This window comes from Melanostigma gelatinosum (genome assembly GCF_949748355.1).
Source record: "Melanostigma gelatinosum genome assembly, chromosome: 20".
NCBI lineage: Eukaryota > Metazoa > Chordata > Actinopteri > Perciformes > Zoarcidae > Melanostigma > Melanostigma gelatinosum.
Window position 1 is genome coordinate 11,598,726 of NC_136653.1, and position 24,558 is coordinate 11,623,283.

At 42.4% G+C, this 24,558-nt stretch overlaps 1 protein-coding gene across 3 annotated transcripts; it reads left to right on the forward strand.

The window, feature by feature from the left end:
* Window positions 1-280: 280 nt before the first annotated feature.
* pip4k2aa (phosphatidylinositol-5-phosphate 4-kinase, type II, alpha a) lies at window positions 281-23,862 on the forward strand. Of its 3 annotated transcripts, none has more exons than XM_079292567.1 (11): window positions 281-1,099; window positions 10,204-10,301; window positions 10,438-10,534; window positions 11,709-11,861; window positions 12,501-12,647; window positions 12,872-12,910; window positions 16,349-16,465; window positions 19,835-19,948; window positions 20,110-20,350; window positions 20,555-20,658; window positions 20,796-23,862. In XM_079292567.1, exons 1-11 carry the CDS (start codon window positions 959-961, stop codon window positions 20,874-20,876), a joined length of 1,332 nt encoding a protein of 443 aa, XP_079148693.1. In that variant the 5' UTR covers window positions 281-958; the 3' UTR covers window positions 20,877-23,862. The 3 variants fall into 3 exon arrangements, with proteins under 3 accessions (XP_079148693.1, XP_079148694.1, XP_079148695.1); XM_079292568.1 differs by having other exon boundaries at window positions 16,349-16,456; XM_079292569.1 differs by lacking the exon at window positions 16,349-16,465.
* The last annotated feature ends 696 nt before the right edge of the window (window positions 23,863-24,558 follow it).

Here is a 24,558-nt window from a genome sequence, read left to right on the forward strand (position 1 = left end):
TGATGTGTGCTGTTAAAAAGCAACAAAAAAGAAGTGTCATCGGTCTGGTGGAGGGAGGGGGTTGCAGCAGACACTGTCACCTCCCCCCCGTCGAGCTGTCACTTGACAGCAGCGCACATGAGCCTCAATGCAGCAGGCGGAGTTGGTCACCCGGTGATTTACGTATAGATCGCCGCTCCTCGGCGTTTTGATTCAGGCGGGGCAAGAACATGACAGGATCCTCCCCTGTCATCTCTACGGACTGATCACATAGCGCGTAGGAAAGGAGGGCTGAGCCGCTTGCTAGTCGTGTGCTGCTATCTAACGTTAGCTCGCAGGCTAACGGTAGCTCGTTGGTGAACGGAGACCGGTTCTCAGTCGGCTAACGTTACGTAGGCGACTCGCTAACGAAGGTCGGAGGGACTCATGTTAGCTGGTTGTCAAGACCGTTTAGTTAGTCATTCCGCGTCACGAATGTGTCCTTTTAATTATTTGTTTTAAGGCTGCATAATAATTCGTGCTGCATTCTTCCTGTTTTACACGTGTCATAGTTTTACTTTAATTTATCGTTGATGCTTTGCTAGCTAGCACGCCATTCGGCTACGCTAACGCCAGCTCAGTGAGAGCTCACATCACAGCGGAGAGCTCAAGACCAGCAAAGGAAGGAAGAGAGGCGACTTATGATGTGGGCTGAGGGAAGCGGCGGAGTGCTCGGCGAAGGGGAGCAGCAGTATTAGCTTAAACACGTCGTATTTTCTCCTATTATTCCTTCTCGAGGTAGAGTCATATCGTCAGACAAACCGTCTGGGGACGTTGGACGAAGACAAGAATTGGGGCACTTTGATTTTGTGAGCTGGCTAAATGAATAGTATTGGTATTACCGAGTCGTGAGCTAGTGGCCACTGTGCCAGCTTCAGGGTGAACAAACAGTCAAGACTATCGCACAGACTGCAATAACCAACCAGTTTGCTTTAAAAAGATGGCTTCGGCGAGCAGCATTGCCGCAGCTATTGCGAGCAAAACGAAGACCAAGAAAAAACACTTCGTTGCTCAGAAAGTGAAGCTCTTCCGTGCCAGCGACCCTCTGCTCAGCGTGCTTATGTGGGGAGTCAACCATTCGGTGAGTCAGACCACCTTATGTCCCTATAAGATCCACACTTATGTCTCCCTCGACCTTTGATATGCCACATTAAACCTCACTAGCTGTCAACTACGAGTCCTTGTGTTGTTGCAGTTGATTGACACATTCGAGATGACAGCTGTCGGCTACGTTGTTGTCAATGCAAATATGTCTCCTGGACTCATACAGCAAATCGTTATCTATGTTTTCTCTATTAAGTTGTGCACAGCTAACGTTACTATTCGTTTTGCATGATTTCTCTGTGTGTGTGTGTGTGTGTGTGTGTGTGTGTGTGTGTGTGTGTGTGTGTGTGTGTGTGTGTGTGTGTGTGTGTGTGTGTGTGTGTGTGTGTGAGAGAGAGAGTGAGAGAGCGTGAGCAGTGAACTCTTCTTTGGCTTCCTGTTGTGCACATGTAGGATAAGCTGCTAGGGGTCTGTGTCATGAAAGAGCAGATCGTCCCATGCAAGACAGCTTATCTCTGCTCTCCTTCTCTTCCTTCTCTGAATATGTGTACTGGGCCAATACTCGTGCAAGAGAGAGCAAGCTTGGCAAGAAAGCAGAGGACATGCAAATATTTCTGGCACCAAATACTAAATATTAAACCTTTTTATCAATGTTTAACACACATTATTATTATTATTATTATTATTATTATTATTATATTACACAAGTGGGATGGAGACAGCCAGCAGAGGTATATAATCTGTGGTTCTTTCAGGTCCTTCGCTCTTGCGTTCGTATTAATATATAGCCTCTCCTTCATCCTTTACTCAGCTTGTTCCTAATAACCACACCATGATTACAGAACGTTTTACAGAACGGTTCATCTGGTGATTTAGTTTGAGGAGAACTGCTTTCCAAAATGTAGAAAAAGAGATGAGCAGTCATTTTTATATTTAGTATATAAATGTCTATTCATATGTTAGTAAGACATTATTCCCATGGGAAAGGTAATAACAGTATAGTTTGTATACATTTGTTTCCCTTTTTAATGCAAAGTGCAGCTCTGCTTCCTTGCTCTTTATGTGTGTGTACCTATGTTGGTTTTTGCATCATTTAGCAAAGTAATTCTTAATTCCCCATCTCAGCAGTAATACACCTATTTTCAGTTCTACATGATGTTAGAGACTGTTCCCTTTGACTTAGTAAATGATTTAGCAGTTTTTGGCTCATGCACCAGCACTTTGTGCACAGATGATCTGGCCTCTTTTGAGCTCTGTTTATTTCCTTCTGCGTAGACGGTGCGATTTGATTTTTGGCCTGGTGTTAAGCGTGGTAGTTCAGTGTGCCAAGACAGCTAAAAATCCAACGCTTTTGGATCGCTTCTGTAGATAGATCACAGTCACCTGGCTGTGGTGTTAGTCCTGAGACCTACATGCTGCTATGCAGTACTACTGATTAATCCTTCTGTTTTAGAATGTCACGTGAAATGCTTGAGAGAGATGAACATTGGCCGTGGTTACGCATGACTTTTCAATGGAACTTTTGTGGTCTGATGCGCCAGATCACAACTCACTTGTGTTCACACTTGACACACTTCAATTCGACCTGATGGGATAGTGGTTGGATATATTTCCTGGTTAAAGAAGCAGCTGTAAAACGGAGGACAAACGCATTTAATGTCCTATAAAGTCTTCATAAAAGTCCCCCCGGTAATGTTGCTGCTTACTCTTCCTCATGCTGACCACACCTCACTGAGATTGGAACTCAATGCCAGTCAGGCGGATGATATCCCAATGCGAGCAAGATCCGACATTGGAGAATACAGACTTAACAATTAATGTGTCCTGGCATGATCGGATGACAAAAGTCGCATTGAACAGACAGGTGTGACCACGTTGATGCGTTGTCAGATGTGATATCATCCAGACTGATTATTAAAACATTAAAATCTTAATTCAAAGTTACGGATTGGCATCATTTAAATCATATATGTGTTTGGCCATGCATGTCCGGTAGAGTGATTAATCCAGGCAGTGTCTGTGGACTAACGGGTCACTGACTTTCAACCAAAAAAACCTTTTACAAGTTTGTAGAATCTACATGTTCAAACTGTTCCCCTGGATTGCATAACAGAGCAGGACTGCCGCCAGCACATTTCCTTCTTATACCTTAAGCTACCTCCCCTGCTGTTTTTCTCACCACTTGTTAAGGCACTATGTTTCTCATACCATTGGCAACATAAAAATGGAAGTCCATGCCAGCTCACCAGATTGAGTTACTGGCACGGAGTGTAAACGCTGCAGTTTGTAAGTGGTCATGTAAGGTTACTTTAAAGTATGGGGTGTGCAAAGTACACTGAACTTGTAAATAATAGGACACTGAAAAGGAATGAATAAAAGGGGAGGCCTGAGAATGCAACCAGCCTGCAGAGACAACATGCAAACACATGCACATGTTCTGGAAAATGTAACCCCCACCCCTCCAAATCCACTGTGGCCTGTCAGTCAAAGGCATCCACTCTGGTGCCTCCTGAAAACCAGACTTCTTGCAGTGTACTCTGGGAGCTCAATGGTTAAACATCTGAACCTGCTAAGAGGGAGAAGTAGTCTGGTACTAAAAACAATACAGAAGAGCCGTGGATAGTACTGCCCCTCTATTGGTCTAATGAAGCAAAAATGTTCTGTAGAATGAGTCCAATAGCGCCAAGATGGATGAACACATGAGACGTTCATGTGGCCCAGGACATTCGCTGTACGTTCTCAGAAGGATTCTTGTGTAACAGCTGAGGAAAGCTAGGGGGGTGTATGTGTTTTGAAATTGCGTTGTGTGGCAAAAGGTGTGTGGCAGCTGAAAATAACCATTGTTGACAGGTAGCCAATTTTACTTTAAATCTAATACTTGCATCTCTCAGAGCCTAAATAGGTTACACTGCTCATGGTTTTACAGAAAAGGATTTCAGTGGGAATCTAAGTTGTAACCACTGAAGCTTAGTGGGTGCAAAAGCTTAAACAAACCGGAGTCTACAAAATCAATCGCAAACTCATTACAACAGCATCTCCTGGTCTGCATGACATTACCAATGTAGAATAGGTCTTGTCTCTCTGTGATCTATTCTTTGCTGCACTGAGTTCACACATTGTGATTTGGCTGCCTCAAAGTGTTTTCTGTAAATGAGCCTTTCCCCTTTTATTGTATGCTTGTGAAACTGGCAGAATAATTTCTCGCTCTCGCTCTCTCTCTTATGCTGAATATGTGCTGACATGAACAAAATAGAAGCTAAGCGCAAATATAGCCCACAGGATTACTAGCCACTTCACCTTTCTGTAATTTGTGAATGTGTAAAAGGAATTTAGTCCCTGCTTGTCTGTCAGTCCCAGGTCATTTGACGTTAAAAAAAAACAAAACAGCGGGGCCGTACAATTTTGTTGGCGCTCGCCAGGAAGAGAGGGGCCTGCTGGCCACCGGCCCGCTGTTCGGCTCACTTTCTGTAACCAGTGTAGCATTAAAGCGTGGCGGGATTAGCAAGCTAACTAATTAGCCAGCTGTTCGCTAGTTAATGCTTTAATTGATAACAGAAAATAAGCTGAAGAAAGTTATCACTTATTTAACGGGAGCAATGTGATTTCCTGCAGTGTGTCAAGAGTGTGTGGATGAATCACCAAGTTTATTTTAAATTTAACTCATTTATTCTGGTAACACCGCTGCTCGTTTTAGTAGTTCTGCAAAACCTGCAAAACCTCACCCCAGTGTGTCCATAACTGAGGTTAAGTTGGTTTAGTTCATACGTAAGTTAGCCCGCTACAACGCTCGCAATGGCAACGGTACACAAAGAATTGCATGTTTTTCTTATCACGAGAGACGGTAAAAGTCTCTTATTGTTATGAAGTACAGTGCCACTTCAGGCCTTTTAATTAGTATAATCTTCAGACTTTTGTCTGTTGATATTTCCAAGAGTACTTTGTATAGGACAGGCAATATCTTAAATAATTAATTCTAAATTTCCTTCTTTTGGGTCTTCCTCAGGTTTTTACTTTTAGTGTTTCTATGCGCCACTCTTTACTTGCTGCACCTCCATTAAGCCCTCCCCAACCTGCAGGTTCATTCACTATTCTTGTCATAGCCCTTTTTTGTGTCACCCTGTCTATCTGGCTCACTTTTCATTCCCCGTCTCCTTCTCTCTTCCCTTTCTCTGCTGTGTCCTGCCTCTCTGTCTGACTCAGAGTAGCTGTGCCTGGTTCTGTGGATTGCATAAAAGGGAGATTCTATAAATATCTGCAGGAGTGACCCACAGCTAATATGTGTGATCATTACGGTGAGGAAAACAGAAAAGCTGGAGCCTCACATCCTTTGTACCCTGAGGCAATGACAGACAGCTAGAGGAACTCATAGAAGCATCTTGTGGTTTCATTCCAATGTGTCTCAAAAAACCTAAAAACATAACGTGTGTGTGTGCCAAAATGCAATGCGACATGTTGCTGAGCAGCTTCGTTCCCTCAACAGCACAGGCCACATACCATAAGCCTGTTTGTTGCTCAGTCAGTCTAAATTACTATATCCTTTAATAGCTGGACTTGCACAGCACTGTTGCCATAACAGACTTGTTGACTTGTCTGCATGTACCTTGATGACGACTTTTAATTTCTGTGTGACCTATTTTGTCCTTAGTCATTCGACATTTAGTGTTTCGACATAGATAGGAGGAATTTGTCTGTTGTCAGAACTTAGCCCCGAAGGAGATACTAACACTGAATAATATTTGTCTGAATTATACTTTGAATAGGCTTGGTGTACCTGGCATATTCTACGGTAGTCTAACATTCAGAAACGCACACTTCAGCAGCTCGGTGTGTGTGATTTGGTGACGAACTAGACCTGAACCAGCTGTTAGTGTCTGATGTGAATGCACGTCTCACAATACAAGGCATGACTACCATAAGCCTTTAATTGCACTGCAGATGTGTTACTCAGGTAGTTGGTTGCATTTGCCCCGTTTATTTCTGTGTCTCTGTCTGTCACACACACATGCAGCAGTCCTTTTACCTTACCACTGCTCTGCTTTTAGCATCACTGCATCCTCATTATGGCTGACCTCTCCATGCTGTGGTTGTGAGCAGAGGGAGTAAGGGGGTAGCCCTGACCGAGAAGTTAAAGCTGCTCCACAGAATTAGGTCACATACAGCCTGTCATGGTCACATTATTTTTGTTACATTGTGAGGGACGGGTCATTGCATGTGGTTTAAAGCAGAAGAAGTACTCCTGTAAGGAAGTACTGCGACAACAGTTCGAAGATTAACTTTAGACCGATTTAGGTTTATTGATGACTAATGGATAGATAACGATAGTTGTACATTTCCCACTCGTCTTTTTTTTTATCTACCTACCCTAACCCTGTTCTGCGACGATTCCTTTTTACGGCCCAATGAATCTGTGATACCATTGTTGTACTGTGTTTAGGCCTTTCAACCTAACCTTGGTTTGGTTCCTTGGGTAATATGTATTCTTATTTATGTGGCAAATGTTAAAATTGCTTCATACTATGAATAGTTCTGGAATTGTTAACAGGTCAAGAGATGATGTAATAGCCTTGTAAAGTGGCCAGTGAAAGGTTAAGTCCACACTCGACTCAATGCAACCTGCTACAGCTCTATGTGACCTTTGATGCTCACTATCTGATTGTTAAATGGCAAATCTCCATTTAGCTTGTGTGTCCATACTGTATACGAGTATGTTTGTGGTTCATGAATATCATCTGTCATGTTGTGGTCAGCGAGTGTAACAGTTGATTAAGGCTCAATGTTTAGAGCCATTTCCTAAAAAGCGCAAGACTGATGATGCGTGTGTGTGTGTGTGTGTGTGTGTTGAGAAAACATTCTGAAGTGTATGCTGATGATTTTGTAAGCTGTCGCTTTATACACTAATTACTCACTAAATACTTCTCTGCACTATTGATTTGAGTGCAGCTTTTACCAGATTGCAAATTCATGTTCCCTCTTACTATATTTACACCTCTACATATTGGTTAATTACATGATCAGTCAGTCTTGATTACACTTTAATTAGAGCCACTTAGAATTTAATGTCTCGTGAATTAGCATGGAGAAAGTGCACGCTAACACACCGCGCTTTCAAGGAGTCTGTTCTTCCGAGCACAATGTCCCATTTCCCCACTCATTATTGACAGCTTGACACACATTTGGGCTCTGATGGAAAATATGGTAGCCGGGCACTGAGTGGTAGCCGGGCACGGATGTATCGCATAATGCCCGGAGACAGCAGCCTCCAATGAGCCAGCGTTCAGGGGGAGAAGGCCCGCAAACGTGTTTTTGAGGAATGTCTACACTCGCTCATTCAGCGGGATGAGGAGAGGACACGCTACGCACAGACTGAGGCATCATGCATCGTTCTCACGAGGAGTAAAACCGGCTCTCTTGGTCTCCGGATTCCAAAAACTGGTATTCTGGACCGCCCTAAAATCTCTTCTAGTGACACATTCATGTTGTAGCTTGTAGGTCACTAACTGAGTTGTCAGAATTTAGAATAGATGAACAAGATGAGTCAGTTTTAGCTTTCTCCCTCCATCCTGCTGTCATACCTGATGCTTAGTCTTGTTTCTTTCCTTTGGGAGAGATTTCTCTCCATACTTTCATTACCCTTTTATATCTTGCTCCTAAGAAATGGCCCGATCGTTTGTATCTTTACACCAAGATTTAAAAAATTAAAACTTGTTGCAATGTCACCCAGTCAACACTATCGTCGGGCTGTCATCTGCGAGAGTGAGTCATCTATCGGTCATTGTTCAGAGAGATAAGGCAACGCCATGCTGCTGACAGAGCACACTCTACTCACCAACTTCCCGTCCGATGGAGCAACAGCACACGCTTGGTTCACCCTGGGCCGGAAAACCAGTCTTCATCACCATGGAGACAAACAGGAAGTGGTGGTGTGAAAATTGTCTGCAAGCTTGCGAGCTGCAGGAAGATGGGCAGATACGCTGGAGACGTCTGATGAAACAACACACAAGAGCCACACTTAGCTCAAGATAGACATTATGACCAGAGCCGAGCAGATGAAAGGAGTATTTTTAGTTATGCATTGTTTTTATCGAATTTACTTTTACCTGATTTTTGTGTTTAAGCATGTTTGTACACTAGGTGTCTTCGCTTGCGTGCATGTGTGCTTTGTAAGATCAGGCACTGTCTCTGCCTTTGTGTGAAACACAGCTTTGTTGATTAGGCGACATCTCCCCACTGAGTACCCAGGATGCATCTGTGGTATAACATCACTGTGACGTTGGTGCCTGTCACACCAGGGCACTGAAATATTTGTGGATATGGCACTTGGATCCTGTGCTTGCTCTGTCTCTCTAATGCCCTCCTTTCCATATCTTTTTAATCACGCTTTTTTTTTTTTTCTCCTTTCCTGCCGAGAAACTCTCTCCTGCTCTTAGGCTATCTTCTGTTAACCGTGCACACACATTTGCTTAAAGCTTACAATAATCCGAGAGGATATTTAGTTAGAATAGTAACTCTTACCTATAGTAAGGTCAAAGTGCTATAGGCAAGGTAAACGGGCTTGTTCTTGAAATGCTTCTGTGCTCAAATTGTGCCTGTTTGCTGACTTGGTTAACAGCAAAGTTGGAATAGTGAAATAGTGTTGCTGCTGACTATATGTTCATCTTCACAGGAACGCTCTCTCCCTCTCTCGAACGGACACACTGTAACGTTACGCAGGGCTTGCAATTCACTGGCAGAAAGCCTGACGGAGTATGCCAGGCAGTTATTGCCACTAATGTTTGAGTGTTTAAGTGTATTCAGTACACCTACATCACAAGTGTGCTTGGTAGAATGAAAGGGTATTTATAGATTCAAGAAACTTGCCAATACTCCTGTCTGCAGCCAACAACGAATACACAAGGGTGCGCAGACACACACACACACACCATCATCATATTTGAACCAAGCTGTACCTCAGTCATAACAAATGTCAGGTCTCCAAATTGTAACCCAAATTGTAACCCCTGCAATGTGCCGTTTGTGTTCGAAGCCCTGTTGTTTATGTAGTGTGCAAGGTTTGAAGTGTTTTGTAATTTGCATTTTGTTGGATGGCAATCATGACCATAAATGTGTAGAAACATGGAACTCATATAATCAAGTGTTAACAGTCGAGACGCGCACGCGTTTTCAGCTGATTCGGCCGTGACCTGTTGCCGGCGGGTCAGTCTTATATTTACTGCATGATAGTAACTTCACAGCTACACACGCACACACGTGTCGCTGAGTGAAGAGGACTTAAAGCTCACAATTTGTTTATCTTAAAAACATTTGGAACAACTAACTTAATCAGACGCTTATTCTATGGTAATTCATTCCTATGCTGCTGCTCCGAGTAATCGCAGTGACCGGCTCGTCTGCCAGCAGCACAGAGCTGTACAGCGAACGTTGACCGGCATTATGGAGCCTTTTTGTCAATTATAGCGGTTAGAAAGAAATTGTGAATCGGCAGGTTAGACTTTTAAAATATTGGATATCAGAACCGGCCAAGAACATTTGGTGACTCTCTAGTTAACAGTCTAACTCACCTGGTAGTACACAACGTCTAGTTTATGTATTTTCAAACTTAACTCTCAAATATGAGTGCAAGTAGAAAGCAAATATGCTCTTGAATGGTGAACGCACTCAAACTTAGAAGATTAGAAAATTGCACTGCATCACAGACGACACATATCTTATCTTTCTTGCAGGAGTGCCGCTTTCTTGTCGTAATTCTGCAACACACCACACTTTCACTCTTTATCTGAGATGATTAACAAAGAAAAGTGACATTAATCATGCGAGTTGTTTTCGTGCTGCCAATGCAAAAACCAAATCCTTGTGTTACACTGACTGTCTCTTTAAATCCAGCCATGTGTAAGCCACTGCTTATCTTTACACCGGTCTGTTAAAAGATGCTGCTGATTAGGTGTGATGATATCGCATCGTGAAAAAGGAAGCACGCAGCTAGCACATGACAGAAAGCTGAACAGTACACTCTCGGGATCCCAAGGCTTCTAGCATGACTTATGGAACATGTGATTTTACTGACATGTTTTCGACTGCTTTTTATTGCTCGATACGTCACTGACCTCCCTTTCTTTTCTATGTTTTGTTTTTTTTCCTGCCCAGATAAATGAGTTGAGCCATGTTCAGATTCCCATCATGCTCATGCCAGACGACTTCAAGGCCTATTCTAAGATCAAAGTGGACAACCACCTATTCAACAAGTAAGGTCTTTTTAAGTACATTATACAATTATAGTATTTTATTTTCATCAATCTGTGAATTTCGAACCTAGAGCATCTCAGAAACTCTGTCGCTCTTTTTTTATTTATTTTTTTTATTTTTTTTGTGTACCCACAGGGAGAACATGCCCAGCCATTTCAAGTTCAAGGAGTACTGCCCTCTGGTGTTTCGAAACCTCAGAGAGAGGTTTGGCATCGACGATCAGGACTTCTTGGTAAGAAACATTATCCTGAAACGTATCTGAACCGTGTGTAATAAATGTAACCCTCTGGTCGTATTAGACCACTGAACTAATTTGATCACAGTCTCCTTCTGTAAATGATTGCACTTTTTACTTTCCCTCTTTTGTTTCGGCCTTGATTTCCTTCTTTTTTTTCCCGCTCTTCCCGAGTAAATCCCCACTCCCAGTGCAGGCAATGAGTTGGCAGTATTTGGAGGTCGTTGCGTCCCAGCTCAGTGCAGCTGTCCTCACATGTTTACATTAGGGTTCGGCTGGCTGCGGTGAGTGGGCAGTTGGGGCTGTTAAGACACTGCCCAGTGCAAAGAAATGTTGTGACATTCTCAACTACTTTTCTACATGAGGCACTAGTCACATTTTGGTCAAAAAGGTTTATTGGTTTATATTTTTCTAAAGGCCTGTTGGTATTATTTCTAATTCCATTGGTGAAATTCTTCATTACAGCCAATGTGTACCACCAGCTGCAGGCTGTTTTGATGACATGCACAGTACCCATTAGTTTTAATAAGCAATGCTAGCAGTATTAAATTCAGTGTTGGGAGGGTAACTGAAGTGTAAACAGATGAACCTTTTTCCCCACATTATGATAAATGTCTGGTGGAGAAAATTACAAACGAAAACAAACATTAAGATATTCCTTTGAAAGCTTTTTTTTTTTTTTTTTATCAATGCCAGCCTCAAGCGAAGGGCCTCTTAAACATTTCAGCCTGTGACACAAACCACCTCAATGTTGCCCCAGGACCTGGACTGTAAGTGGGCCTCGAAGGTTCCATGGTTTTAAGCAAAAGATGCTATATGGCGTGAAGACGGGAGAGTGCACCGAGGGCAGAGGACATTAGGAATTCTTGGAGAATGAGGCGTGCAGCCAAGGGTGTTGGATCGTGTTACTTTTCAGCTCCAAAGTCTGGGCAGCAGCTGTTTGTGTCTGTGTGTAGGTTTGGACAGGGAGCAGACATAGGAGTCAGAACCCCACATGTTTAGACTGGAAGGGTGGAAGGTGGTCGGACAACTAGAGCGTAGAGGCAGGACATGCAGTATTGTGGGATCCATTCAAGTACACCAGACTATTTCAACCGTTGAACCAACTAACAAACCGTGTACTCGTAGTTGAATAAGCTTTTGAAATACAAAATGTTTTATGTGTTTTCAGAACTCTCTGACACGCAGTGCGCCTTTGAACATTGAGGCCCAGGGACGGAGCGGGGCCCGCTTCCATACCTCTTATGACAAACGCTACGTATTCAAGACCATCAGCAGCGAGGATGTGGCAGAGATGCACAACATTCTAAAGAAATATCATCAGGTGAGAACCAGTGGTGGAGTTAGACTTTCTCGTTGCCCGTCATTTTGACTGACAGTGTTGCAAAAATTCTGTCATATCTTATTAGCCGTCATTTCATTTTTATTTTTTTTCAATTATAATAAGCCACTTTTTGTCAAATTCAGCGACTATCTTCACGGTCTGCCAGCTGTTCGTTGTGTGTGTGCAGTGGAAGAAAGTGTTCATACGAAGCCCTGACTCTGTCAATGTGAAGCAAACAACGTGTATCGGACTGAGCCACTCAGATCCGCACTAGCGGCTCTACGTAAATGACATTAAGTAAAGCCGCATTGTTTGTACATTCAAAGCTTATATTGAGGTTTTTAAATGAAGTTTCATATTATACATATATATATATATAAACACAAGCCTTGATCCTTCTATAAGGCGAGCTTTCTCAAACCGTGTGTCTTTGGTAGAAATAAATACCAAAATACCTCAAACATAATTTGACTCTACTAGCAGCCTCTTCTGATACAAACACCTGTCTCCTAGGGGGACCGCTGGACGTCAGAGACTCTGTCTTTCTCTCATTCTTTGCTTGTACAAAATTGCGTATATATAAGCGTACAAATGCTACATATGCTTTAAACATTCATATTGCTCGTTCTCTTTTCGTAGTTCATCGTGGAGTGCCATGGCAACACACTGCTGCCTCAGTTTCTGGGGATTTACCGGCTCACCGTGGACGGAGTTGAGACCTACATGATTGTCACTCGCAATGTCTTCTCTCACCGCCTTTCCGTCTACAAAAAATATGATCTCAAGGTAGGCGGGGAAAACGGATCAAGAATAAAGGAAGCAATGAAATGCAAAGTGATCAGATAGAATATGAATATTACAAGAAGTTATGGAAGTCTAATTTATAGTTGCATTGTACCAGTTCCCTTTTTCGCACTCGTTTTTTAAGAACCGGTTGTCACTGATCATCTGAGCTTTTGGTGCAAGAATCATGTCGTTTTTTGTCTTAATTTCCTTTATTTTGTTTCTAGGGTTCCACGGTGGCAAGAGAGGCCAGCGACAAGGAGAAGGTACAGTCACCTATTCCACATAACTGTCAACCTCTGGACCTTTACTGTGTGCCTTAAAGACACAATAATAGTAATGATAATACAAACTCAGAGTGCTACAATTTAAAATAATTAAACAAATGCATCAAACTAGCACAACAGTTATAAACGTGTAAAAAAACAATTTAAAAAAGCATCAAAAGAAACAAGATAATCCCGTAGCCAGCAAGTGTCTCCACACCGACACCACATGTTCACATGTCAATACGCAAACCACCAAGTCTTCTTTTCTTTTCTTTTTTTGTGAACTTAGTAAAGCAATCACACTCTCTCTATAGTTTGTGGAGAAAATAGAACAAGTGAATCCGTTCACGAACAATTTCCATTTTCTTCTTGTATTGCTCTTCACGTAGTTTACGTCCACTGAACAGACTACTTTTTTACAAATGCATACAAAACATGAATTTTCAATTTACTTTAACACTGATTTCATGGAATGAAAATTACTTTAATACTGTGATTGAACTTGATGTCCATTAAAAGCCATGTGGAGAATGAGGGAGAACAAACTGGTTCCAGTGGTTTGAATAACCTACACAGCTTCAAACAGTTCCAGGCTCACTGTCGTCACCCAAATGGCCAAACTAACGCAACTTTAATGTCTAATTGCGTTTCCCTTTGGGTGGGGATGACAGTAGCACATGTCCATCTCCTTCAGTTAGCACCTACTTCATCACCCCATTCCCTTTCTAGCCCCTGCACGCTTTTTATGTCTCTTTAATTTGCTTCATCCTCTATAACCTTGCTTCTGCTGGTCCATCAGTTCCTGTGTGTGTGGGGGGTGTGTGTGTGTGTGCGCGTGTGTGTGTGTGTGTTGGGTTCAGAGTTTTATTCAATCAAATGCCTTTTCAAGGTGTGTTTATATAGCTGTGTGTTTGACTGGGCTGTGTGTGTGTGAGTGTGTGTGTGTGTGTGTTAGCAGTATATATGAGCTTTTGTGTGACTGATAGTGATGGAAACGTTGCTGTTTGTGGGAGACTGGCTATTTTTTGTTTTTGCTCTTGGCTGCTTGGACAGTCGCCTCAAAATGAATTGTGAAGGACTTGATGGTTCGTCGTGCTTCCACTCAGGATTGTGTCAGCTAACAATCAGAATGGATGCTTCAGTAGATGTGAACAATGTATTTTGTTTGGATAAATGTCTCGACTTTGGACTTTGGTTCGTTTGACGTGACGGCTCAGCGGTATTGGAGGGGGGATGGTTGTCCAAAGTGTTTTGTTTTTCATTGCATGTTTCCAATCGTTGCCCTGCAAAGGTTTGTCTGACCATGAAATAGGTTTTTATATGAAAGCGTCACAGTTTTGACCCAGAGAGGTTTGAACTTTCCAACAGGTTTCACAGGGGCTTAAATCGTGGGCCACCATGCAGTGAGGCATGGAAGGCTTCAGGGAATCCCTGAACGAAATATATCCTTCTGTAAACGGAAGAAGAAACAAAACAGCATTGGCTTTAAAACGTATGAATGGAAAAACAAAGCAGCTGAGGATTACACACACACACACACACACACACGTGAGGCTCCTGTGTGACCTCTTTTTGGCTGCGGCTCAGCTGTGTGTGTGTGTGAAACACCATTTACAGTCTAGCAAAGGAGGAGGAACAGGATACATTGTTGTCACGCCAACATGAATGAAGATGTTATTTTCCAACACACTGACTCTAAACTCACAAGCGATTACAAGTTGTTGCTGTAAGTCTGGGGGGAATTCTGTGCTTATTTTACCTTTTGAGTGAAAGGCAGCTCATACAGTAAGCATTATACAGTAATAGTGAGTAAAGTGAAGCCTTTCACTATTTCAACGCTCATGCAAAATACATTACATGATCTCACACATACTTTTGGATCTGCACACACACGTTCTCTCCCAACTTACAACAGGTCTCTGTGTCACAACTAAGTCTCAGACATCAAAGACAAGGATCTGGGAGAGACATGGTTTCATCACATGAAACACCTTTGTACAAACACGCACTTGCAGATATGCTTACCCACCCACACCTACCTACTACAAGTGCCCAGCGGCTATGAGTAAATGTTGTTTTTCTTTCCTTCAAGTAGTTCTTCTGTTAGTTAAGTATGTGAAACGGCACTAATGACACTACACTCACACAGTGCAGTTGGCCTGTCAAAGGAAGAAGAGGGTGAATCGTGCCAAACGAAAGAATAATGAGTTTTGTTCCGTGTGTGTGTGTGTGTGTGTGTGTGTGTCTGTGTGACAAAAAAAACAAACAAAGAAAACCTTCACACACACTCAAACAAGCATGGCAGGATCCTCTCCTGACTGCATGACCGTCTCCCTTTCATGCATGCGTCTGCATGGTTTATGTTTTTTTCTGCATCTTTTTTAAAGTTACATTATTTGCGAACACATTCCGATGTGTATGAACACCAGCTCCATTCTGTTGCACATTGTGGACATGGTTTTTTTTCCTATATTTTTCTTTCCATGCAATACATTTTGCAGTTCTTGGTAGCTTCTGTCTCAGGGTTTTTGGCTGTCAAACAGCAGCAATTGGCTTTCGAACACATTTTATGTACAGCCTTTTACCAAGCAGTGGGTTGATGCGTTAATTGTTTTTTTTCTCTTAATTAATCTTAACTAGAGTCCGATCTGGGTAAATATGTTCTTATTCAGGCCCATCAAATCACACTGCTTGCTTTATGCCACATTAGTTTCTTTGTGGTTATCCACAATTTAGTAACTGTGTGAGGACTTCTTGCGATCGCAGTATTTGTTATGTTACCTGGAAAATGTAGAGGTTTTGTTTGTAAGTTATTAAACAGCCGCTGGTCCTTGGTTTGTGGAGTAGCACCCGTCTCTACTCGGCCTCTGCGCAGTAGCTATCGGCTACACTCGTCTCTCTCCTAACGCCAGCACCGGCTGGTCTCTCCTGTGGGGGAACATGGCTTTAATGTGTCTGTATGACTGAGTGTGAACTGTTTTGAGATTTTATTAGTGGCCCTTTGTCTAGTAATTGGAATGAGCTTTTAGAAATAGCACCACACCTGAATAAATGGCAAAACACAGGTTAATAGAATGCAAATTAGTTTACGGTTGCTTGCTTGCTCTTCCCAGTTCCAGCTCCTAGCCTCCTTAGAGGAGCGCTGCAGGCTGCTTCCTTCCTCTACCAGGCATTTATGCCAGGAAACAGTCATAATACCAGTGCAGGCAGACATACATTGAATAGAAATAAAATCCTATTGACTAGAAAAAGTTTATAGACGGATCTTTCGCGTTCTTGCCCTTTCCAACCCTCTACCAATTTGAAAAAACAATTGTGTTCTGTTACATTTTAAACACTTTGCCTTTACTTCCAACTTCCTTCCTCCCTTCCTCTCTCCTTTCTTCTCTCCTCTCCTCCACCCCTACCGCCCCTCCTTCGCTCCCCCTTTTCTAGCAGCCGCCCCAACCAGAGGATGTGCCCCTGCGGCCCAAATCTGGTAACGTTCAGCAAAGGCTGCAAACACTGCGGATTGCCACGCGCTTTTACTGCGCCATGAAACACGTAAGAGATGTAAGAGAACCAGGGCTCATATACCAGGCATGATCTATTCAACCAATCTTTTTTTTATTATTATTATTTTTTTATTTTTTTTTATTTTACGGTCAAGCATTTTCGTTTCCTCGTCTGATCCAGTCTGATGCACTGTTATTTAAAGGCCATATTTTACACACTATTCGTCCATTTAAAGTCACCTTTTGCTCAACTTGTCAGCAAGTTGTGTTTTAGTTGCCAGACAGTTTGTTTTTGTTCCCACCATTCACTCAACGGCAGCAACATGTATGTGAAACACTGGAGAGCAAGAAGTGGAGGAGTAAGGTGGCGGCATGAATGGGAGGGACATTCAAAAACTAAAACTAATAATCAGGAACCAGAGATGGAAAGGGAGCGTATACTTTCATTCCTGGAGAATTCTCTTGCTTCGTTGCAATTTTTATTCTAAGTTTAAAAACAAAATGCTACGATTTTCTGCAGTACAATTGATGAGCCGACCACACTAACTGACCTGAGAGAACAGAGTGCATTTTTTCAGTTTCTGAAGAGTTCAAATCAAGATGGCAGAAGATAACGTGTCCTTTCTCTATGTCTTCCATCCCACTTTGCTTTGTTAAATATAATGTGTTAGGCAGTCGTTGAGCTGGTGCCGTGGGACATTAGTTGATGGAAATGAGTCCCGTTTGTTTTTTAGGCACCCTTAAGCAATTACATGTCTCAATTCTCAGTTTGTTTCTAGTTTTTCGGGGACATTGTGTCCATTAAAAAGTCAAGTATATGACAGACAGTATGGTTTTGTATATTTAGCATAAATGCAGAAATAGTTTCAGGACATTTGACATAAAATTATGAAATGAACTAGATGCAAACTACAGTATTTGTTACGTACTCCAAAAGCTCTCCTACTCACCCGAACAGTTGATTGTGCATAAATTATATTCACAGCTTATACTGTGTTCACAATGCTAGTTAACACACGAAATGCTTGACGTTGCCTTGGCTTGCATGTGGTTGATATGAACCTGCTGATCAAAGTATTGAATGGCGAGTCCACGTGAATAAAGAAAGTGACTGTTGATGATAAACAGACAAATTCTATTAAAGTCAGAGCGCGTGATTTACAAACTGCATAGCGGTGAATGTTACTCTACGTCAGTGGGAATATGGACACAAAGGTCTCGGAGCAGCCCAGTGTCAGCATACCACAAAGACTACAGACAGGCATAGCTTTGCTCCTCTGACATCGAGTTGCCAAAGGCCAAGGTCCATTTTCCAGCCAGCTGTCAGGAGACAGAAACGAAATAAGACCCTTTTCTTTTTTTTTTCTGTGACAAAAATTCACCTGTCGCACAGCTTTACAAGCCTCATCAGCAACCCACCCTTTCTTCCTGCCTCTAATATATCTTTCTGTTTCTTCTACTTACCTCGATGTAGTGAAACCGCTCAAGAGTCAGAAACATTTCATTGCGGTCATTGTACTCGAGAAAATCAGCAACGAGCCCACTGACAGAATCCTGCGCACGACTGGGAGGAAGCCTGAGGCTCAATGAACCGGTTAGAAAGTCTGCGAGTGTACGGCATAGAAATACAAGGCAGTTGAGAACGACGGCGTACAAATGACGGGTGAATGTAAGAGTCGAGGTGTCGGTTCAGGTGACAGGCCTGCGAAATGCTTTCAGGCTATGTTCACCCTTTGCAGTCAGCCTTATGTTGCGTCCTCATTTACTTTTTATGTTGCGTTTATAGTCAGTCTGGCAAGTTGTACATCCCACATGTCTTGCAAATTGGAGGTCTATGTCTGTGTGTGTATATATATATATATGTGTATATATATATGTGTATATGTGTGTGTATATGTGTATATATATATATATGTGTATATATATATATATATATATATATATATATATATATATATATATATATATATATATATATGCGCTCAAATGTCCTATTTTGTGAGATGTAATGTCTTCATCCGTGTAACGGTGTAATCTGTATGTGTTTGTGTGTCAATGTGTGCCGTCCAAACTCATTCTAGTGCTACAGAGTGCTGTTGTGTTGCTGCTCTTCTCCTGCTGTGCTATAGAAACACTGTAGTAACTAAACTGCTGCTGCTGCTGCCTTGTTACCTCATGTCCTGCTCTCTTTTTCCTAAGTGACTCAGAACAAGGCCCCGTCCCTCCTCACATAGCACCCCCTACAGGCTGCTGGCAGCTCTGCAAGCAGCCTGGTCACGAAGTCAATTAATCCCAGTGGACAGACACTTAAATAGGAGACTCCTTCATTCTGTTTGTAGGCTGAATAGTGGGAATCCGTCACAACGATACCGTATGCGCTGGCTTAACTGAGTTATAAAAATAGTTTATATTTGATGCAAACCACAGTCTGGTTTCCGAGAAGCATCTTGGATGAACACTATGTGTATCATTTGTCTCAGTGAGGGATGTGCTCTGTTATCAAACCGATAAGAACGGGATGCTTTTTGGAGACCAGCCCAGTGCCAACAAGGCCGTTCCATGTCTTTGATTGGACGCCCTTTTTTTCATGACAGTGTATGGATCTACCAGATGCATTTAAAAATCTAATGACCAAGCTTATGTGCAATTTGCCACAAAAATGCTGAATGCCGTGTGTTTGATGGCACTGAGACGTGAATATGTTTCACTGTGGACAATATGGAAAATATGCAAATAGTGCATCAGATGGATCTGTGCCCTGCTGTGAGCATGCTGCATGTACGACTCTGCACAGTTAGCCTTGGTTTGGACTGACCTGTACCTTGTCAGCCAACTCCTTCGACAGTGGTATGTGTTGTGGTTGGCTGAATCAGACGGGCTTATCCAGCAAACCACAGGCTCAAAGCCTCATTTATGACAAAGGGGGATTTCAACATGCACGACTTTCTTGTCAGGCAGATATAGTCAAACACTCTGTTGACATGACTCATTTCTAAGATTAGTGTTAATCTTCGTCGTCGGGCATTTCGAAATACCCCTTAATTGTTACAGTTGAACAAGACCGCTATATGCTGTCGTTCAGTCTCGTGTAATGATATACAGTTTATTACATTGTTGTTGTTCTGGGGAAAAGGATGAAGAACACTGATTCTGGTGTTATTGGTTTCACTAAATGTTTTCTTTCTATTCAAGTTTTGACCTTTTATGTCAAATATCTCAAACAATAATCAATTATATTTCGGGATTTGACTTTGTGTTATTAAATGAACTGATCTGATCTCAAAGAAAACTTGATTTGCTCACCAGAAGTCTGACATTTTTTTGCCCAGGTCTACTGCCTACAGTGCTTCTCAGGTTTGAACCATCTAAGGTTTATATGTTTTGGCTGTTGTTTATTTGGCCACAAATCTCCAATACTAATGGGCAGGCAAAGGAGCTGCCCACCTACAAGGACAATGACTTCATCAATGACGGGCAGAAGATCTGCATTGACGGGGAAAACAAGAAGATGTTCCTGGAGAAGCTTAGGAAAGACGTAGAGGTATGTGTCGTAGAAAATGACAAAGTCCACCCCCCTTCAGTATTACTCCTTTCTGTCTGTATAAATACATTTTCTCTTTCATCTCCCTCCTACGTAAACACTCCCGTCTCCTCACTTGCCTTTATTTCCTCCACTGTCCTACCTTCTTCCGCCGTCCTTAGTTCCTTGCCCAGCTGAAGCTCATGGACTACAGTCTGCTGGTGGGGGTCCACGATGTGGAAAGAGCCGAGCAGGAAGACGTGGAGAGCGAGGACAACGAGCCCGAGGACGAGGGTGAGAGTGACGGAGGAGGCATCGGAACGCCCCCCGACAGTCCCAGCAACACCTTGGACAGCGCCAAGCATCTGTCACCTGGAGAGTTTGATCCCGCCATTGACGTCTACGCCATCAGAAGCAATGATAGTGAGTCGCCAGACGCGATGTGTTTTTCAGGCTTCACAACTAAATAATATATACTGTACTGAGAGCTCCCCCTACTGGGTGTTGTAGTTCTCTTTCTAGTTGTCAAACCGGCTGTTTGTCTTATTTAACAATACCTGGTTTTGCCTGATGACACTGTGCTGATGTATAGATTGTCATCCAGGGTGCGTTTGTTTTAAACTACAGGTGCTCCCAAGAAGGAGGTTTACTTCATGGCTGTCATAGACATCCTGCAGCATTACGATGCCAAGAAGAAAGCTGCTCACGCCGCCAAGACCGTCAAACATGGAGTATGTAGCTGCACACGAGAGCTATTCGAATGCTTCTGTTAAAAAAAGAAAGAAAAGAAGAATCACACCGACTTGAGTTAGAAGGCAAATATACTTTTTTGGTGAATGACAGTCGTCTTTGTGTCCCTTTTTTACAGGCCGGAGCGGAGATCTCCACGGTGAACCCAGAGCAGTACTCCAAGAGGTTTTACGATTTCATCACCACTATCCTGTCATAGCCTCCAGGAGCGACAGGGGGCACCGAGGCACATAGGAAAGGGAGGGCAAATGGGGAGTAGGTCGGGGCAGAGGGCTGACAGAGAGAAAGGAAAACTCATCAAGAGGCTGAATTAATAAGGTGCTGTGATGGCTTTTCATCACTCTCCCTCATGCATCCTCCTCATCCCTCCCTGTTTGTCTCTCTCTTTCAATGGCGTGCCATGCTCTGCAGCTAAAACAGAAACGTCATTCGTTTACATTTAACCTCTCCTCTGTTGACTTTTGCTCGTGTTACTTTGAATAAGGATGTCGAAAGAAAGCATCCAAGTCATTACATTTTTTTTTTGTTTTTTTTTTATATGATTTGTTTTTGTCTGTATGGTTGTTTATGTGGGAATATGGCTTTTTATTGCATCTAATCCAACATCCAGCACCCTGCATTGTTTTTTTTTATCGTGATGAAGCGGAGTGTAGAGGTCAGATTACAGCACAAGGTGAGGTTCCTCTTGCAAGGGGAAGGCTTAAGCAGGATGTAATGAGGAAGTTCATGTTGAGTCTTGCCGAATGCAACTGCTTCATTTCAGGGAGTGGGAAGCAGTCTTCCAATCGGCCAACAGCCAGACCCCCCCCCCCCCCCCCCCCCCATCCACCCAAATGCTATACAAGCACTCGGCCAAACAAATATTCCCACTTGGGTTCCTTCTGCATCACCCAACCTTTAGACGCCACCCCGTCCCCACACCTTTCCTTCAGTTGATGAATTGTGCTTCTGGGTTGTCCTCTTGCCACACACAACAACAAACATTTTGCATTAGCCGAGATGAGTTCACTTGTTAAAGTCAATTTCGATGCTTGTTTCCAGCACGAGTTGCACCTCAGTGGTTGTCACTGCTTTGTCCCTTTCGCTTTGTTGTGACGCACAAGGATTAAGAATGAATAAGGGAAGGATGTGTACCTAGAAATGAGAAAAAGAGGGATTTGAGCATACACTAAAATGTGTTCACTTGCATTCCCTCTGGATACGTTGGGCATTGTTATGTCGGCCTGGTTTCTGTTCCTGTGGCAGGGAATGACCCAGAACTCGTGTGGCTGTAGTGATGAGAGTCTGTCACTCTTTGTTATATCTTCATGTAGGGTGTTCCAGATTGAAACATCAACAGCCCTTACCTTTCTGTTGCCATCAGCACCTTATGAAAAAAAAATCTAAAATGTTGCACTTTTATTTGTTATTTGAGGTTAGGCGCTCTTGTTCTGTTACTTGTGCTGCAACAAAGAGGGAAAGGAGCTCTGCTCTTTAAGAATTGAATCTTTCGGGGCCTGATCTCAGATCCTGTCTCCTCCGGTCCGCCTCCTTTCTCACCTATGGGTACACTTACTGTCGGGATTGGTAAGGAAGACTTTACTGCAAAATTAGACGGAAAAGTGGACGAGTTCTATTTACAGGGCTTTTTGGAAACTAACCTTCCAATCCTTCTCAGAAGTGCTGTAGGGCGTCTGATTGGCGGGGCTTCGGCCCAGGCAACGGTGTGAGGGTGCGTCCAGGGCAGGCAGAAGACTGACCTCCAGCATCGTACCAGCACACACTCGATGATGGCGAACGATGTGTGTGTCAGTGTTCAAAACTTGTAAATGGGGGGGAAAAGAAAGGGAAGATTGGAAAGAGTAGCTGCAGATGTAAAGATGCGCATTTAAGTCATTAACACCAACCGCATCTTTCTCTTCTCTAACCTCAGCTGTGAGTCTGTTATTCATCGTTCTTTGTGTTGTTATTGTTGACATTTTTAAAGGTGGTTTGAATTTGGCGGTTTTATGAATTAACGTGGTAATAATAGTTTTGTTTCTGTTTGAGTTTTTTTGTATATTTTGCACAAGAGGAAAGGAACCAAATGTTACGAATACGATCCCAATTAGTTGATATAGTCTTAACAAGGGAAATGCAATATACTTGTGTGTAAGTGAGAAAAGTTGTGCGTGTGATGTTGTGTATCACTTCTGGATAACCAACTAAAACGAGTAAAGTTGTCCTCCTTGACCATTGTAACCCATGCAAAAAGCTTCCATCACAATATCTTTGTTAGGAATCACATTTATATTTTTACATTGGATTTTAGTTATGAAATATAGTTTTATTTTAAAAAAAAAAGAAAAAAAGGAGCCACCCTTGTGAATGAATGATGGTGCTGTGGTAAATGAAGAATGGTGCTGCTTGAATTTATACAATACTTACGATCGATGTACTTAAAAAATATTTAAAAAATTGCATGTCACAGGACTACGTTTCCTTCCCCTCGCTGGTGTGTTGTTGGCTGTTCAGGTTCTTTGTGTCCCTCCACTTTAACCATATTTGTGAGCTGTTCAGCGTAAAATAGTCCTTGCCATGCTTTAAATAACTGTTTTTCATTGTATACACTGTGCAAGATGTGTACCTTTATATTCCAAAATTATTTAATTTCATATTTTGTAATCTTTTTTTAAAACAAAGGTAAACGGTTATTTTAACAATAGGCTATGTACTTTCACATGGATTATTCCGTCTGCTCAACCTTCTTCTACTCCACCACCTCTGTATTAAAATGTCTTCATATTATTCGGTCAGTTAAACAAAACCAGTCAACTGATTGGGTTTTAACCGACATTAACACGTGAATAGCTGTCTTACATTTGAATATGGTGGATTGGTTTGGATACTGTAAATTGAAATCTATCATTGTGATTATTCAGTGTGTACGGGCGTCCCGTTGCTGCTCAGAGTGAGGGGGCGTCTGCTGATATTAATCCCTTGTTCGTTCACGCTGGTCCTGCCTTTATAAAGAACGTGCGTGTGTGGAAGTGCATTGTGAAATGTGGTTGTGTTTTGTCGTACTCGTGAACTGACAGCTGCCCCCACCTCAGGAGTCTGTCAGCATCTTCGTCACGTTTACCTTCTAACCACAGATTTCAGGAATGTTTTGTTTTGTTTGTCCAAAATTTCACTTCCCATTGATATAAAACTCCTCTCTGAAACAGGTTTATGTTCTCTTGCGTTTTGTGTAACCCTGATAGTTGGTAGTTCATCCTGAGTCGGTGGTTAATTGATATTTCAGTGTTCTTTCAGTATTTACGGGCTGTTTTGTTTCTATTGTCACATAGCTCATACTGTACATAGGTTGTGTCATAAAGAAAACAGGGAAAGAGGGACCATAATCACACTCTAGTCTGCTTTGCTCTGTTTGGCCCTGGAGGCCTCCCTCGAGTCAGATATCAGCAAGTAGAAAACAGAGCAGTGCATGCTGGGAGAGTGATTTATTTTTGTTTTTTTCTGTTTTGTTTTGGGAATATTAACTCTGGCTCTTATGTAAGGAAGGCGATGATGATGCCAGAACTAAACAAATGCAAATGAATGACGATAATAACACATGCGCCCTGCTGCTGTACCTTGACTTTAATAGGTCTGTGCTTTTGTAACTTCTCTCATGAATGAGCTCCTTCACCCATCAACCCCACCAGTCAACCTGCTGCCACGTTGACTTGCCAAAAGCATCTTTCAACGGTCAGAACTACCACACATGAGCTTGAAGAACATTGTGTATAGTGTGTTTGTTTGAAATTGATTTTTTTTTTGTTTTTTACATGCACTGGGAAATGGAGCACGGTGTGCATCACTGATATGTGAACATGTCCAAAGTTATGAGAAACAACCCTGTGCTCGTGTGGTTAAGTGTT

Coding starts and splice junctions, on each gene's coding strand:
- pip4k2aa (XM_079292567.1), top strand. CDS start 959: ATGGCTTCGGCGAGCAGCATTGCCGCAGCTATTGCGAGCAAAACGAAG. Junction 10,535..11,708: donor TCGACGATCAGGACTTCTTG/GTAAGAAACATT, acceptor ATGTGTTTTCAG/AACTCTCTGACACGCAGTGC. Junction 19,949..20,109: donor AGCTTAGGAAAGACGTAGAG/GTATGTGTCGTA, acceptor CGCCGTCCTTAG/TTCCTTGCCCAGCTGAAGCT.